Source organism: Myotis yumanensis, unplaced genomic scaffold (genome assembly GCF_028538775.1).
Source record: "Myotis yumanensis isolate MYYU_CA2020_CCGP unplaced genomic scaffold, mMyoYum1.0.hap1 SCAF_1, whole genome shotgun sequence".
Taxonomy (NCBI): domain Eukaryota; kingdom Metazoa; phylum Chordata; class Mammalia; order Chiroptera; family Vespertilionidae; genus Myotis; species Myotis yumanensis.
In genome coordinates this window covers 177,588,449-177,604,635 of record NW_027223752.1, presented here as the reverse complement: position 1 = coordinate 177,604,635, position 16,187 = coordinate 177,588,449, and the positions used below count along the sequence as shown (strand labels likewise).

General features: G+C 35.7%; 1 protein-coding gene across 3 annotated transcripts in view; it reads left to right on the top strand.

The window, feature by feature from the left end:
- Window positions 1–16,187, top strand: part of GRID2 (glutamate ionotropic receptor delta type subunit 2) — a 1,396,175-nt gene that overhangs the window by 981,023 nt on the left and 398,965 nt on the right. For all 3 annotated transcript variants that reach the window (XM_070392701.1, XM_070392704.1, XM_070392700.1), the window contains exon 9: window positions 1,569–1,670. In XM_070392701.1, the coding sequence (XP_070248802.1) occupies window positions 1,569–1,670 (102 nt within the window). The remainder of the gene's footprint in view (window positions 1–1,568; window positions 1,671–16,187) is intronic.

Below are 16,187 nucleotides of genomic sequence, written 5' to 3'. Positions count from 1 at the left end.
AGAAATTTCATAAGTTTTTAACATTGGCAAGAGGACTACAATATCTCTGATAATTAGACTTTCAACACATTTGGATTTGCTAATTGGATCTGTTCTAATTAAACATTTTCTGCAATAAAGAATGACATATCATTGTATGAGTTTAATGTGCTTTTACAGTTGAAACCAACAAATCAGCAGCATTTTCCAAATTATTTTAATAAGAAAAATGCTGACTTTTTGTTTATATTGTGGCATCCCTTTCTCTTAAGATATATAGGGTGTAGTAAAAATAGGTTTACAGTTGTCAATATGCAAAGCACAGAGTTTATTCTTGTATTATTATTATTTATTAATTATTGTATTATTTCCCATATGAACAACTGTTAATCTGCTTTTGCCCCTCCCTGTATTACATGCACTTTAGTTTTCTTAATTCAACTCCTTTTGAGGAGCTCAAAGAGAAACTAGAGTTTTAATGGAAAGCACCTAAAGCATTTATTTGTTAGGAATAGTTGCCAGTGTATTGATGACTTTGGAAACCACAAATAAAATGCAATACAAGGAAATAAATCAGAGTCTTTAAAAGGAAGCAGCACAAATCACCATGTGCCCCTACAAACCATCCAGTTAATCCAAACGTCTCCGAATATGACTGAAGGCTGGTCACATTTTCAAAGCATCCAAACGTGAAAGCTCCTGGATCTGGCACCGGGATTGATGGCATGACATTTCTCCCCAAGATATACATTACAACGTTCTCTTTGTAGCTTTGCTTCTTGAGCAGTTATCTGCTCATTCAAGTCACTGCATCTCTCTGTTCTTCTTATTTCTGAATTGAGAGTCATCCATTTTTATCCTGTTGTGATTTATAGGTAGTAATTTCAAAGCTGGTAGTCCTCAGAGTTTGATATTACAAGAGATAAGAACTACATGAAGATGTAAAATTAAACTAGTATTTTGAAGAGTAAAGAGCAGTGAATCATGGCAAGACTAAGGGAAAGGCTGCTGCCAAAATTACCCAAGTAAATTGATAGCACTGACAAGAAAAAAGCAAATTATATTGTTTTATGTACTGTGAATATTTGAAATCGACAAAGCCATATACATGACTTTTCCTCAAATAAAAGCAGTAATCTTTTTAACCACATTAAAAATCTTCTTGTTTTTCCCCCCCAATAAAAGCAATGTAAGATGTAATTAAAACCATTGAAACTGTAAAAAAGCTAACTTGTGCAGTAATTGCTCTATTAGAACTGACATTATGCTAGAATTACATGCGCTATTATTTTTCCAATTAGTGTATTACTAGGACTGGTAATGGTGTGTTTATAACTTCTCATGAAGTCAGATATCTTCCACAAGTCTCCTAAAGCACGTCTGGTCCTGTCGTATGCCATGTGATGATATGTAAAAGCAGGAAATTGTATTTTTGATCGCTCATTTGCTAGTAAAAAAAGAAAACCTGCAGAGGACCCTTCCTGTATCAGCTATTCCAAGATCTATCACAAAGTTCTCTGGAGGGTCTATACATAGGTGATTGGATTGTTCTTCAGGCGGAAAAGTGACCAAGCTATTTTATCTTCCAGCTTGGGTGCTGGAATCCTGTCACAGGGCTGAACGGGTCGCTGACGGACAAGAAACTGGAGAATAACATGCGCGGCGTGGTCCTCCGTGTGGTGACCGTGCTGGTAAGTCTGGCCTGAGCCTTGTGGTTTGGCTTCTAGAGGTTAATTTATTCTTCATTTCTTTATGTGTTATTAACTGATGTCATAATCCTAAAAGAGCTTCAGCAAATACTGGCTCTGCTCTTTTGAAAATATTTTCAACAGTTATGTTTTCTAGCCTTCAATTTGTGTGGATCAGAATCAGGTTTTTGCAGGCTCTTCTTTTAATTGCACTACTTTTTGTCAGTAACTTTCATAAACATTTTAGGCTTGAATTCCCTCCTTCTACAGTTTCTTACACATGATAAAGTGAAGGTATCCCTCAGGCATTCTCTCACTGAAACCCTCAGAGTATGCAAAAATGTAGGTAATTGTGCCAAAGGTTGATTTGATCAAAGTTGTACATTCAGTAATACTGAAACTTTAGTCAACACTTTTCCAGTTAGGATCTACTTCAAAGGAAAGGTCATCCAATTGTTTAATAAATATTTATTGATTATCAACTGTATTCAAGTTCAGTGCTAATTACTGGGTAAGCTAATGAATGAAATAAATATTATTTTGTCTTTTAGCTCTTATCTAGTGATTCTGTGAATATTAAACGGGTTATACTTATTAAACCTGTACTGTAATTCCATTCACTTGTTAGAAAAACCAATAAATAGTAAATTTTATTAATTTATAAATTATTTTCTCCCATAATAACCATAAAATAAGACAGTAACAGAATTATTCTTAAACAGTAAAATTCTCAAATAGGTACTGTGTAAATGCCATAAAGCATGAAGACATTCACTCTCCCTGACTATTTCAATGAGGTTGGCCTTGTGCTACTTTAGAGTACATTTTGAAACCTAATAGTCCATAGTTCTTAACTTTTTTTTTCCTTCAGGAAATGCTACTTGTTTTTTAATATATGTGGGGAAGTATTTCTTATAGACTAAAACAATTGCAGAATTAGTAAACAGGAGAATCAAACTGTCTTTTTATATGTTGATGCTAATTGGATGATTATCAAAGTTTATAATAGCATTGGCTGCCCTTTGTGCATTGTTTAGTACAAATTAAGTAGACTCACTATAAATTCATGGTATTAAAAAAATCTGTAATATTCACTATAAAAGGATATAAATGAGTAGTTTACCACCCCTCCTTATTGATGCCTACAACTTATTACTGGTTATTGTTTTAATATGATTTTCACTTTTTGGCAAATAATTAAACTATGAACAAACAAAATCAAAACTTAAGTGTGAAGGTGCTGCTATATGTACCCAAGGGTATAGATATGCATTTGCATTGATGTGTTAATACTGGGAAAAAACACACAGAAATTTAAAGTGCACTAAACTATTAACAGTCTGTTCTCTAGTGATTAACAAGAAAATCCAACTGACAACTGAAATAAAAGACAATATATATGCTTTGCTTTTGTCTTTGAGATTCATATTTTAAGGCAAATTAACCTTGTTTAGTCATTAAGAAAATATTTAGTATTTACCATATGGTAGACTTGGTAATCAATAATACCTATTGTATTATTCATCTTATAAGTATATTCATACCTCAAGGTAGGTATATCATCTGGTTGGGGAGAGACACATATAACAAAAAAGCTAAGAAGTATTAAATGTTTACTACATGATACATATTCTACTAATTTGTTTGCACGTATAAACTTATTCAGTTCTCACAGTATTTCCAATAAATAGATAGTATTCTGATTGCAAGAATGTGGTAGAGGAAAATGAGACATGCAGAGGTTGAAAAAAATGTGGAAGATTACAGGGAAAGTAAGTAGCAGAGAGTTGGGATTCAAATCCAGGAAGTCTGACTTCAGATCTCATAACCTCCTCTTAACATTATATTATAATCTCTGTACTCCCATTGTGATAAGTGTGAGAATTGACATATTTATAAGATTTTACTTGACTTTAGAGTTGGAAATGCTTAACTCTGAATAAGATGAAAGTGAGATATATAGGGAAAGCCAATTATTTTAAATTCCTTTCCAGGCTGAACAAAACCATTGCTGTTTTATACAAGAAATAGTGTTGCTTCATACAGTGTTAATGCCTCTATTCCCTAGTCTCACCTTTATGACTCATAATGGTCGCTGTTTCCTGCAAGCTCAGCCATGCACAGATCCAGAATATGGTCTGTGGATGGAAGTATAGAAACAATCTGTTTCCTCCAAGTCCTCTGCAATGCAATATAGATTTATCAATTAGGTGCCCAACTGAGTAAAAGGTTGTTACACTTATTACACTCCCACAGTATACAGCCACTGTACTTAATACTTTTTCAGGCTTCCTGGTTCTTCCTGTAATTCCTACTTGAATGGAAACTAGCCATCACCTTCTTAATTATTCCTACAAGCATCTTTCAGATCTAGTTCTTAGTTATATGGTCTTGTGAGCTTCTTCCACCCAACACTTAGGATCACTCTTTCCTCAATCCACCAGCAACGCCAATATGCCCACTAAATTTGGAAACTCAGATTTGTTCTATATTTGACTTGATTTGGCCACTCAAACAGCACCCCCATGGATTCCAACGCTTGACAAGGGAGAAATAGATGAGAAGTACCATGTGTAAAACCCCTGAGGAAAGGTCTATCAGCCTTTATTTTGTTCTGGCTGCACTCTAGTCCCAGTTACACACACACACACACACACACACACACACACACAACTGCTTTAATTCTTGGGAAATTTATGCTACCCATGACACAGGTTAATAAAATCAATTTTCCTTACCTAAGATTTGAAACTGCTAATGTTATCACTGTTAATGATACTTCATTGACTTGAAGGAAATAATCTAATATTTATCTTAAACTAAATAATTCAGCACTATATTGTTTATGAGCCTAGGAGCAAATCAATGGTATACTCAGAGGGTTGATTGAGGATAGTTGAGTAAAGGGATTATTAACAGAGAATGTAAATACGGTAAAGAAAATCAGCAAGGGATGTTGAAGCGCCAGGCGCTAGATACACAGCAAGCCTTGACAAGCCTGGTGTCTGATGGGGCATTGGGAGGGAGCAGCAGTAACACACCTGGCTACACCGTAGGAAATAAACCGCCATCATAGCTGCGACCTTTGGTATAGAAAGGGGATAGAGAAAGATAATCAATGCCAAAACCACAATCAGGCAGTGGGAAAATGGGGGAGGGGTTATCCCAATGTCACTCCTCCTGTCTTTTCATCTCCTTTCATTGTCTGCAGTTGCAAATCCAACTGTAAATCAAATGGCAAGAGGGTCCAAGTAATGAAGACCATGAAGGTCAGCCTCCCAGGTCACAGAGTAGGACAGTGAAGAACACACTCAATCTGGAGGGAAAAACAGAGAAACCAACACCAGCATCTAGTATTTGACCTGACCTGTTAAGGATTTTACATTTCCTGACGAATTTAATCCTTACACAAAATATATAAGAGGTATACAAATTACATGAGAAGGGTGACAATAGGGCACAAAAGAATAAACTAAATTTCCATGTCCATATAACTAACAAGAGCCAGATAAATTTCAAGTGCAGAGATCCTAGTTCCAGAGGCTATGTCCTTAGCTACTGTGATATTCTGCCTTTGACATCAGATTGACTTTGTATTAGGCTTAAATTAAATATGATATAACTATTGAGATTGCAAATGTTATTGGATTGGTAACTTAGGAAGATTTTTCTAAATGGCATCTGTCACATAAGAATACATATTTAATCAACCATCACCAAAGCCACAGAGATGTCTTAGAAATGGAGGGAAAGCAAGAAAGAGAATAAAATCAGACCCTACAAATTTGGTCTCACTGTTAAATTATTTGTTTCCATATTTGACCTACTGATTTCTACTTGTTTGTTGCTAGGTGGACTAAGTGTATTACTACAAGGCAGTTTTTAAGATTTTTTTTTCCCTTTTAACTTTCTAAGTGTACATGTATGGATAGCCATAAATGATTAATTAAATTACTAATTTTTTTTTTCATGGCAATTCACAAAACATTATTGGAAACATCACTGGATTATAAACGTCTTCCTAATAATTAAATACTTACAAAACGGAAAGAAGTTGGCAAAAAGAGAAAACAAAGGCAGGCTTGGGAAGCTATACTGTGAGAAGTACAAGATATCTGAAAAACATAAGCTGGCATATAGAGAGCTCAGTAATTAATAATTCCTATTTGTTTCATTGGATTTTGCTTCAAACAGATACATGGCATCTCTAATAAAACATTAATTCATTCATAAATTCACATAAGAAATATTTATTGTATTTCCATGTAGGTACTTGGGGTACATACAAAATAGACAAAGTTCTGATTTTTGGGAGTCCATTCTAGCAGGACATCTTTTAAAGCTCTCAGAATATTTTTGAAAACATGCAGACATTGTTGTACATTAAATATATAGCACAGTATTCCTTTGCCTAAAAGTATCATAAAAGTAATTTTGTATAAATATATATACACTGTAATTGGAAATTTATGGTAAAACGGTGGTGGTAATTGTTTTGTATTTTATAAATTCAAAACATACAGTTTTTCATATTTTAATATTCCTGAAATCAGGATGCACCTTTCAGTTGAAGTCTCCTTGCTATTATAGTTGGCAGTATTTTGTTTGTTTTTATTAGTGGTAGGTAAAATGATTGTGCATCTTATAATTGAAAACATTTTAGATTAAATAATATATGGATGGTATTTTCACAAAATTAATTAAGTTAATGGATATTCCTGGAAAGTTAAATTCAATAAAACTGGGCAAGAAGCCATCATAAAAAGACAGACTACTTAAAAGAATATATCCAGAAGAAAAGAAATAACAGCAGGAAATGAAAGCAATTTTTTTTAAAAAAGGAGAGTAATAGCAATGAAAAGATTACTTTCTAAACTGAAATTGTCACTAGAGTCATAGAAAGATAAAAGTAGAAAGTACACAAAAGCAGCTTATTTTAAACTAATTCAACATAAAGCAACATGCAAACTATGTGTTGAGAGAAAGATAAGTTTCCTCAAGCAACTCACCACAGGAAAGGTGTAGCAGGAAGATGCCTACTGAGTTTCTTTAAAAGTAATTTCCTTTTTCTAAAATATTTCTCGCTTATTAGTCTTCTTGGAATTTTTTTTAGCAGATCTTATTTCCTTGTGACAATATACATGTTATCTAAGATCATAGAAAGGTAGAACAGTATTCTATAGTACACCCTAAACTATTAGCCTGGATTTATTAACTATTTATCGAGCATATATTTTAAGCTAAGCATTGTGCTAAATCTCAGAAAGGCAAAGATAAATAAGATATAATTCCTGCTTTCAAGGCATTCCACATAAACCATTTTATAAAAACTATTTCAGTTCTCTATCTGAAAATAGAACCTGTGTGTGAAGGCCTCCAAATTAAATATATTTTGGAAAGGCTGGGAAAGAATGATAAAGTTGAAAGAGAGAGAGAGAGAGAGAGAGAAGATACTACAGTCTTTTTGTGATCTTCATAGGTTTACAGGACAATTTAATTTAATTTCTTATAATTTAATTAAATTTTCTCTGTAACTCTCCTTTTTATATAACTACTAGAGGCACGGTGCATGGATTCATGCACCAGTGGGGTCCCTCTGCGTGGTCTGCAGGGATCGGCTGAAACCAGAAGTCCAACATCCCCTGAGGGATGTAGCAGTGTGCCAAGCAGTAGGCCACTGGGGAGAAGCCTGAGCCCAGGCCCGGTGCCACGCTGCTCCCTCTCATCCCGGCTCTGCTGCACCTGCTGCCACCACTCAGTAGGCTAGCTGCTGTGAACCCAGCATCTGGCGCCCATCAGTCAGCTGAGCGGCACTCCCACTGTGGGAGCACACTGACCACCAGGGGATAGCTCCTGCATTGAGCGTCTGCCCCCTGGTGGTCAGTGCACATCATAGCAACTGGTCTAGGGGTCAACCGGTTGCTTAGGCTTTTAAAAACTTTTATAAATATAGATTGTATTATTGTTAGACTCCCCATCTAAACTATAAGTACTAATAAAATACAAAGTCTCACAATGCCTGGTACATAGAAGCAGGTCAGTAAATATTTTTTAAATAAATAAAATTAAAATGTTTTGATAACCTGAAGGGGGGTGGGGAGAGAGAGAAAGAGAAGGAAAAAAAGGGGTGGGGAAGGAGGAAAGAAATAATTCGACATGTGATTACAAAAATAAGAACAAGATAGATACAAGACTATGCCTGGTTAAGTGCTCTTAGGATTTTTCATTCTTTGGTTTCCATCCACTAAATTCAAATTTCCAAGAGAGATGGCAAAAGATCATTCAATTATTAAGTCTCTTGACATAGTTGATATTAGAAAATAACTTCACCCATTCACAGTTGTTGCTGGAAAGGGACCTGGCCCTGAGAGGATTTGCCTAGGACCAGCTGGTAGTGTGTGGATTCTTGACTTCATGCAAGAAAGATTTCACAATATGAGTCCAGGTGACTGAGAGTATGTTTATGAAAGCTGGAGACAGTGAAACAAGGAAGGGCTTAAGATAGAAGAAGCAACAGAAGAGAACCTAAACAGGGTTGCTTTGGCTCATCGGGAAGTCAGAGAGAAGCAGGTGTTGGAGACAGGTTCAGGGGATTAGCTCAGGATGAGCTGCTTGATGCCCATTGCTCACTTGATTGCAAGTCTGGTGGGAACCTTTTGACTTTGGAAGATGCATGCCTGTGGGGGAAGAGAGGAGGCGGGAGGGAAAGGCTCTGGCATGCTCCTGGGGAGGAGAGAGAGTTCTGGGCCCTTTGCTTTGAGGGATTTTAAAGGCTGGGAGTTTAGGGGAGGATCTCAATATTCATCAGCTTTTCCAGGTGTGCCCTTTTAGGGTCGTGGTCTCTATTGATTGGTCAGCACCAGAGCAGAGGGTCATTATTCAATGCAGCTGGTCCTGGTATCACCCACCTGGTCTTGCTGCTTTTCTGGGCCTGGAGCTGAAATATAACTGAGGCCTCGATGTTATTTCTAGGTAGATGACCTTCTATATTTGCTTCAAATTGCTGGGCCAGTGTGTTCAGCTACCTGTCTCTGTTTCCTCATTCTACTTGCCAAGGAGTTTTCCCAGCTTCTTACTGTCCTGCCTCACAATGTGTTCAAATAGCTGTGTGTTTTTCAGGCAAAGTAGAAAGCTTTTAATTCAAAATATCAAGAATCATTATTGCTAAATAAAACCACATTTGATGAGAACTTACAAGTACCACAGAAATATTTTAATATTCTCTGGGTCTTAGAAGTAGTCATTGTTGTTTGCCCTTTGTTCCACAATATTTTCATTTCCATGTGGACTGATATTTCATAATTCATGTCCCCACAATCTGTGGAAAGCATAGAATTAGACAAAATCAGGAAAATGAATAAATGAGGGAAAAGAGTAAATTAGAGTACAATTGTGTATGTCATGATCTTCAAAAACAAACAAACAGCTATTTAAATAGAAGAAAAGCACCTACCTCTTCTCTTGGATTAATTTTTAAAACTTAACCTGCTTATGTTAAATACAGGTCAAAGTAAATTCAATTTTTTTTCACATTAAGAAACATGTAGGCAACAGGTTCTCAATTTTTACAATACACAAATAAGTGTGATAGATATAGTAACTATGTACATCAGCGTAAGATCAAACAACATACTTAGTTTATTCTGGGTATACCATTTAACAAAAATGGAAATAATGTGCAATTAACTTTCTTATTGGAACTACTTCAATCTACTTTGTTACCTTTTCTTCACCTAGTCTCCTCACCTCAACACATTCATACTAAAAAGTATTTAACATATATTGTAAAGAGTACTACATGTACTATCAAAATATATCAGTTCAAGTTTCAGTTTTTCTACTTAAAAGATCATTGAGCTTATAGAAACCAAGGAGCTATTCTGAACCTCAATTTTTCTGTCTGTAAAAGAGGAATAATAAACCTGGCCACACAGGGTTGTAATGAGATTAAGTTATGTGAAAGCAGTTAGTAAGTGCAGAGTGCTTCTAAATATAAGATGTTATTATATCTGCAGCAAGAAAGAAAAAAGATGTGTAAATTAACTAAAGAAAAAAGCACGAGTGATTATGCAAGCATAATTAATCATAGTCATCAATCTTTAGATTTTTTAGGGAAATTATTTTTAAAAGCCTAAGACAGACAAGCAAATATAAACTGCAGAATCATGACTTTTAGGCCCAGTCTCTGTTAAAATAATTTTAAAACTGACGAATGAAAACCACAAAAACTTTCCTGCTCATGAAGCTTATGCTTCCTAGAGGAACAATGAACAGCAATGCCTAGTACCAAAAGAAACAACAAACAAAAAATAGTTGTTTGTAACCTGTGTAAAGCAGCAGCCAGCCTTAAAATACGAGTCGTCCTTTCTGGTGAAGGGTTAGAACAATGAATAGTGGTATAATTGTTTGGGCTGCTTTTAGTATTAATCCAAATCACTAGATGATAGAATTCAAGAACTTGTTACATGTTGTTATTTGGTGTACTGATAATCATTTAAAAGTAAAGACTTTGTCGTGCAAAAAAAAAACAAAAAACCTCCAAATTATAAACTGTATAGATTCCTAAATGTGTGTCAGTTATATTGTCTCACAGGAACTGTATTTGGTTTTAGGCTAGCTTTAAATAAACTTCATATGTTAATATAGAACTAATATAATACTGATAATAATAGTCCTGAAATTGCACTGTCATTGGGCTAAGCTTTTTGCTAAGGACATTGTCCAAGTTTTTGCTACTTGGAGACCTTCAGCAGTTTGAACCCGCACAGAAGGTCAAACTTCCCTGAGGTCTCAGCCTTTGAGTATCTGCACCCTAGAGGCTGGGAGAGTAAGATTGATAAGAGGCGCTACTGGCAAGGAGATGGCAAGGGAGTTGATGGCAAGCTCTGGTAGCTCCCGCAGCAGTGTCTGAAGAGGACTCCTTTGCAAAAGTCAATAAATAATAAAGTTTGGTTCAGGATCCAGGTAAAAAAGACAACTGTGGCTTAGAAAATTTTCCGGTGGATGTTATATAAAATAAACTTAAAATTGCAAAAGTATGGTAAATGTCATGTAATAACTAGTAAATTTGAAGTATACATTACATAGCATTTTTGTTAAGAGCACCATCCCTGGAAGAATTCCACTTCTGAGGTAACAGGGTGAGAAGTTCCATGCAAAATTTCAAAAAACTAATGAACAAATCATAATTATTTAAAGTCTCTGGAAATTTTCCTAAGGACACACAGAAAATGAGATAATACTTATTCAAGAAAATCTACTAAAACCAGAGTCTTTAGCATCTGATCCTTATCCTACCCCTTTTCCTTCCATCTCACCACCTGCCCTGCTCAGTTTAATGGAAACTCTACACCAAGAAGGTTTGACCAAGAAGGTAGGGCTCTCTCTGCTAAGTTCCCAATCAAGTTTTATCTAACGTGGAGGGAAAGGCTGTTAGCATTTCTCATACCCTTCAGCTCTAATTTGAAGAAGCTAAATTTCTGCTGAGTGTGGCCAAGAATTTTGGAGCTCCCCTTTTCCCACCTAGCCCAATCTATAGGATGCAGAACCTACTTCAGATGTGGCAAGCGTTGACTATTGGAGGCCTCAATAGGCATCACTCCAACTTGCTCTAAGGGCAGAGGTTCCAAGTCAACAAAGGTAAGTGGAGAAGATCAAGTGCTACTACCTAAATCAGTAAATACCCAGAGTAATAGCAGAAAGATTTTTCCCAGAGGAGAGTTGAAAAGAAAAGAGTGAACTTAAGCATTCTCCAAGTATTTGAAACAGAGACTGGGAAAGTTCCTCTTAATTAATAACAACATGCTAAGGTTCCTCTTAATTAATAACAACATGTTAAATCATTAGCCAGATAGTTAACTAACACCTCTCCACCTCAAACTACTCCAAAAAGTATCAGAGGAAGGAACACTTCCAAGCTCTTTTTATGAGGCCAGGATTATCCTAATTCCAAAACCAGATGAAGACATTACAAAGAAAGAGAATTACAGGCCAATATCCCTGATGAACATAGATGCTAAAATCCTCAGCAAAATTCTAGCAAAGCAGATCCAGCAATATATTAAAAATATCATACACCATGACCAAGTGAGATTTATTGCAGGGATACAAAGTTGGTACAAAATTTGCAAATCAATAAACATGTTACATCACATAAACAAACTAAAAGACAAAAATGACATGATCATATCAATAGACACAGAAAAAGAATTTAACAAAATCCAACACCCATTTTTTAAAAAAATTCTCAGCAAAGTGGGAATAGAGGGAGCATATCTCAACATAATAAAAGCCATATATGATAAACCTACAGCAAACATCATACTTAAAACTGAGACCATTTTCCCTAAGAACAGGAAAAAGATAGGGATGTCAGCTTTCACCAGTCTTTTTGTTGTTGTTGTTGTTGATCCTCACCCAAAGTTATTTTTCCATTGATTTTTAGAGAGACTGGAAGAGAGAGGGAAAGACAGAGAGAAACATCCATATCAGAGAAACACATTGATTAGTAGCCTCCTTCATCAGCCCTGACTAGGGCCTGGGCTGGGCAGGAGCCTGCAACTGAGGAACATGTCCTTGTTAGGAACTGAACCCAGGACACTTTGGTCTGAAGGCCAATGCTCTATCCACTGAGCAAAACTGGCTAGGGCTGCTTTCATCACTCTTATTCAACATAGTACTAGAAGTCCTAGCCACAGCAATCAGACAAGAAGAAGAAATAAAAAACATCCAAATTGGAAAGGAGAAAGTAAAACTATCATTATTCACAGATGACATGATATTGTATATAGAAAACCCTAAAGACTCCATAAAAAAACTACTAGATTTAATAAAGGAATTTGGCAATGTAGCAGGATACAAAATTAACACCCAGAAATTGATGGCATTTTTATACACCAATAAGGAATTCTCAGAAAGAGAAACTGAACAAACAATCCCATTTATCATAGCAACAACAACAACAAAAAATTAAGATACTTGGGAATAAACTTAACCAAGGAGGTAAAAGACTCATACTTGGAAAGCTACAGGATGTTGAGAAAAGAGATAGAGATATAAACAAGTGGAAGAATATACAATGTTCATGGATTGATAGACTCAACACCATTAAAATGCCATGCTAGCCAAAGCAATGTATAAATTCAATGCAATCCTTATTGAAATACCAACAGCATATTTCACACATCTGGAACACACATTCCAAAAATTTATATGGAACTAAAAAAGACCCCAAATAGCCATAGCAATCTTGAGAAAGAAAAACAAAGTTGGAGGGATCACAATACCAGATATCAAGTTACATTACAAAGCCACTGTAATCAAAACACCCTGGTACTGGCACAAGAACAGGCATATAGATTAATGAAACAGAACAGAAGCCCCAGAAATCAACCCAAGCCATTATGGTCAATTAATATCTGACAAAGGAGGCAAGAACATACAATGGAGTCAAGACAGTCTTTTCAATAAATGGTGTTGGAAAAATTGAACAGATACATACAAAAAAAAATGAAACTAGACACCAATTTATACCATACACAAGAATAAACTCAAAATGGATAAAAAAAACTTAAATGTAAGTCGTGAAACCATAAAAATCCTAGAAGAAACCATAAGCATCAAAATCTCAGACATCTCTCATAGCAATATGTTTACAGATACATCTCCTAGGAAAAATAAATTAAGGAGAAAATAGACAAATGGGACTACATAAAAATAAAAAGCTGCTGCACAGCAAAACGACAACAACAACAACAAAACAACAACCATCAACGAAACAAAAAGGGAGCCCACTATATGGGAAAACATATTTGTCAATGATACATCTGATAAAAGTTAATATCCAAAATATACAAGTAACTCATACAACTTAACAAAAGCAAAACAAACAACCCAATTAAAAAATGGGTAAAGGACCTAAATAGGTACTTCTCCAAAGTGAACATACAGATGCTCAAAGTCACTGATCATCAGAGAAATGCAAATTAAAATAGCAATGAGGTATCACCTCACACCTGTCAGCGTGGCTACTATTAACAAATCAACCAATGGCTAGTGCTGGCAAGGATGTGGAGAAAACGGAACTTGAGTATACTGCTGGTGGAAATGCAGACTGGTGCAGCCTCTGTGAAAAACAGTATGGAGTTTCCTAAAAAAATTAAATATGGAACTGCCATTTGACCCAGTGATCCCACTTCTAGGAATATATCCTAAGAAATCAGAAACACCAATCAGAAAGAATGTATGCGCCCCTATGTTCATAACAGGGCAATTTATAATAGCTAAGATCTGGAAAAAGCCCAAGTGCCCATCAGTAGATGAGTGGATAAAAAAGCTATGGTACATTTATACCATGGAATACTATGCAGCAGTAAAAAAGAAGGATCTCTTACCCTTTGAGACAGCATGGATGGACCTGGAGAGTATTATGTTAAGCAAAATAAGCCAGTCAGAGAAAAACAAGTGTCACATGATCTAACTCATCTTGGAATCTAATGAGCAAAATAAATAGAGACATACACGCATGGAATAGACTGTGGAATCTCAGAGGGAAGGTGGGGGTGGATGGTGTTAGTGGGTGGGAAGAGATCATATTCATAACCCATGGACATAGACAATATGGTGGTGAAGCACTGAGGAAGAGGGATGGGGTGGGCTAGAAGGGGTCAATGGGGGAAAAGGGGGACATATGTAATACTTTCTACAATAAATTTTTTTTTAAAAAAGGAAGAAGTAGAGTTTGGACCCAGAATATATTTAAATCCCTAAGTCTCCTACCTGTGAATTTAGGCTGTCTTTAAACTCTCTATGTTTTTGTTTCTTCATCTGTAAAATGGAGATGATATTATCTAACTCATAGAGCTTTTATGAAAATGAAAGGAACTAAAACATTCCCAAAACAAAGGACTTCTAACTTAAAGAGTATAGCACAAAGGAATTGCTATATATGGATGTTAGTTCTTATTATGCACAAAGTGCTAAGGGAGAACATGATAACAAGCATCTCATTCATCATGGGAAGGGAGGGCAGTGGGAGAGGCTTAAAGGATGACAAAATATTTTTTTTGAAAGATGAACAGGGATTATGAAGGCATAGATAAAAAAAAACATGAATATCCAACAATGTAAAGAGTATATGCCAAAAATATGCAGATATCAAAAATATAAAGCATACTAAAAGTAAATTGGAGTTATCACTTGAAGTAAATGAGATTGAAATACAAAAAAATTCAGCATCCAGTGTTTATGACATTCTTTTTAAAGACCCCTTTAGAGATAATTCCATTAGAAATTTGGGAAAATGAGGTTGGCACTATCCAATTTAGATAATATGCATCAAAAAGTTAAAGATACCATTGCAACAATTTTGATCTAGCATGAAGTTTAGATAATATAGTTCTTATTTTTCTTATGAAACAGTGCAATCAATAGACATAGCTCTGTGTAGTGTACATAATTTTGTTGAAGCAACAACAAACCAGTTGTAGTTGATGTTTTCTCACATAACATCTTACATGAGAAAAAAGGGGAAAATGTGATTTTTATAAACAGACACTTGAGGACAATTGGCCTGTGCAAACAATGTAATTTATAGCAAAACAGGGATATGTGTTCACTCAGTGCTGACTGAATAAAATCATCATGACAACTGGGTGCATGACAATGGCTTGACAATTTCTTACTGTTTCTCATCACACCAATTCTTAAGATGAGAGCTGTCAAGGACACCTGTGAGAATCACTATTGCACTGAAGTAAACTTGCATGACCCAACTTTTTTTCCTTTTGAAAGCTAAAACCTGAATTCTAAGACTAAACAATGAATAAATATTTCAGAGATGTGTTTTACATTTTCTTCTGGAAAATAGTAGGTTTACTACTTATCTCTAGAAGTTTCAGAAGATATTTACAGTTATTTGGAAATTCAAAGATGTAGAAATAATGAGGTCTACATTGATTTTCATAACTTCTGCAACATTCCAACCCATTATCTGAACTATATTATACTTTAATTTCAGAAGAACATTATACCACTGCACGTGAAAGAAACCCAAATGTTAAGGTGACCTTAAAGTTTTAAGTCATCTTTTGTTAATGCAGTAGTTTTAGCATAGTTACAATATCACAAAATCAGTTCTACAATTCCTCATTAATGAACATGAGTATAAATATAAAAACAAGAGAGACACTTCTGATATAGATTTTACTTTTTAGGAGTAAAAGATTAGTAAACTAGAGGCCTGGTGCATGAATTCGTGCATGGGTGGGATCCTGAGATGGGAGAGACTGGGACACAATCAGCCCTCTGGGTGGGCAGTGGGATGAGCTTGCTGGCCTGGGATCCAGATCCATCCCACTGACATTTGCGCCAGTTGTCGGGAGTCACCTTTTATATCTTTCTTCCTTGAAGAGAGTCTAGGGAGGGGAAATGATTGTGTTGCCTGAGGCCCAACTTCCAGGAGGCCTGTGGCACTATTGGATGGTGCCATTGGCGCTGGTCCATCAGTGCCTGGCCCATTCT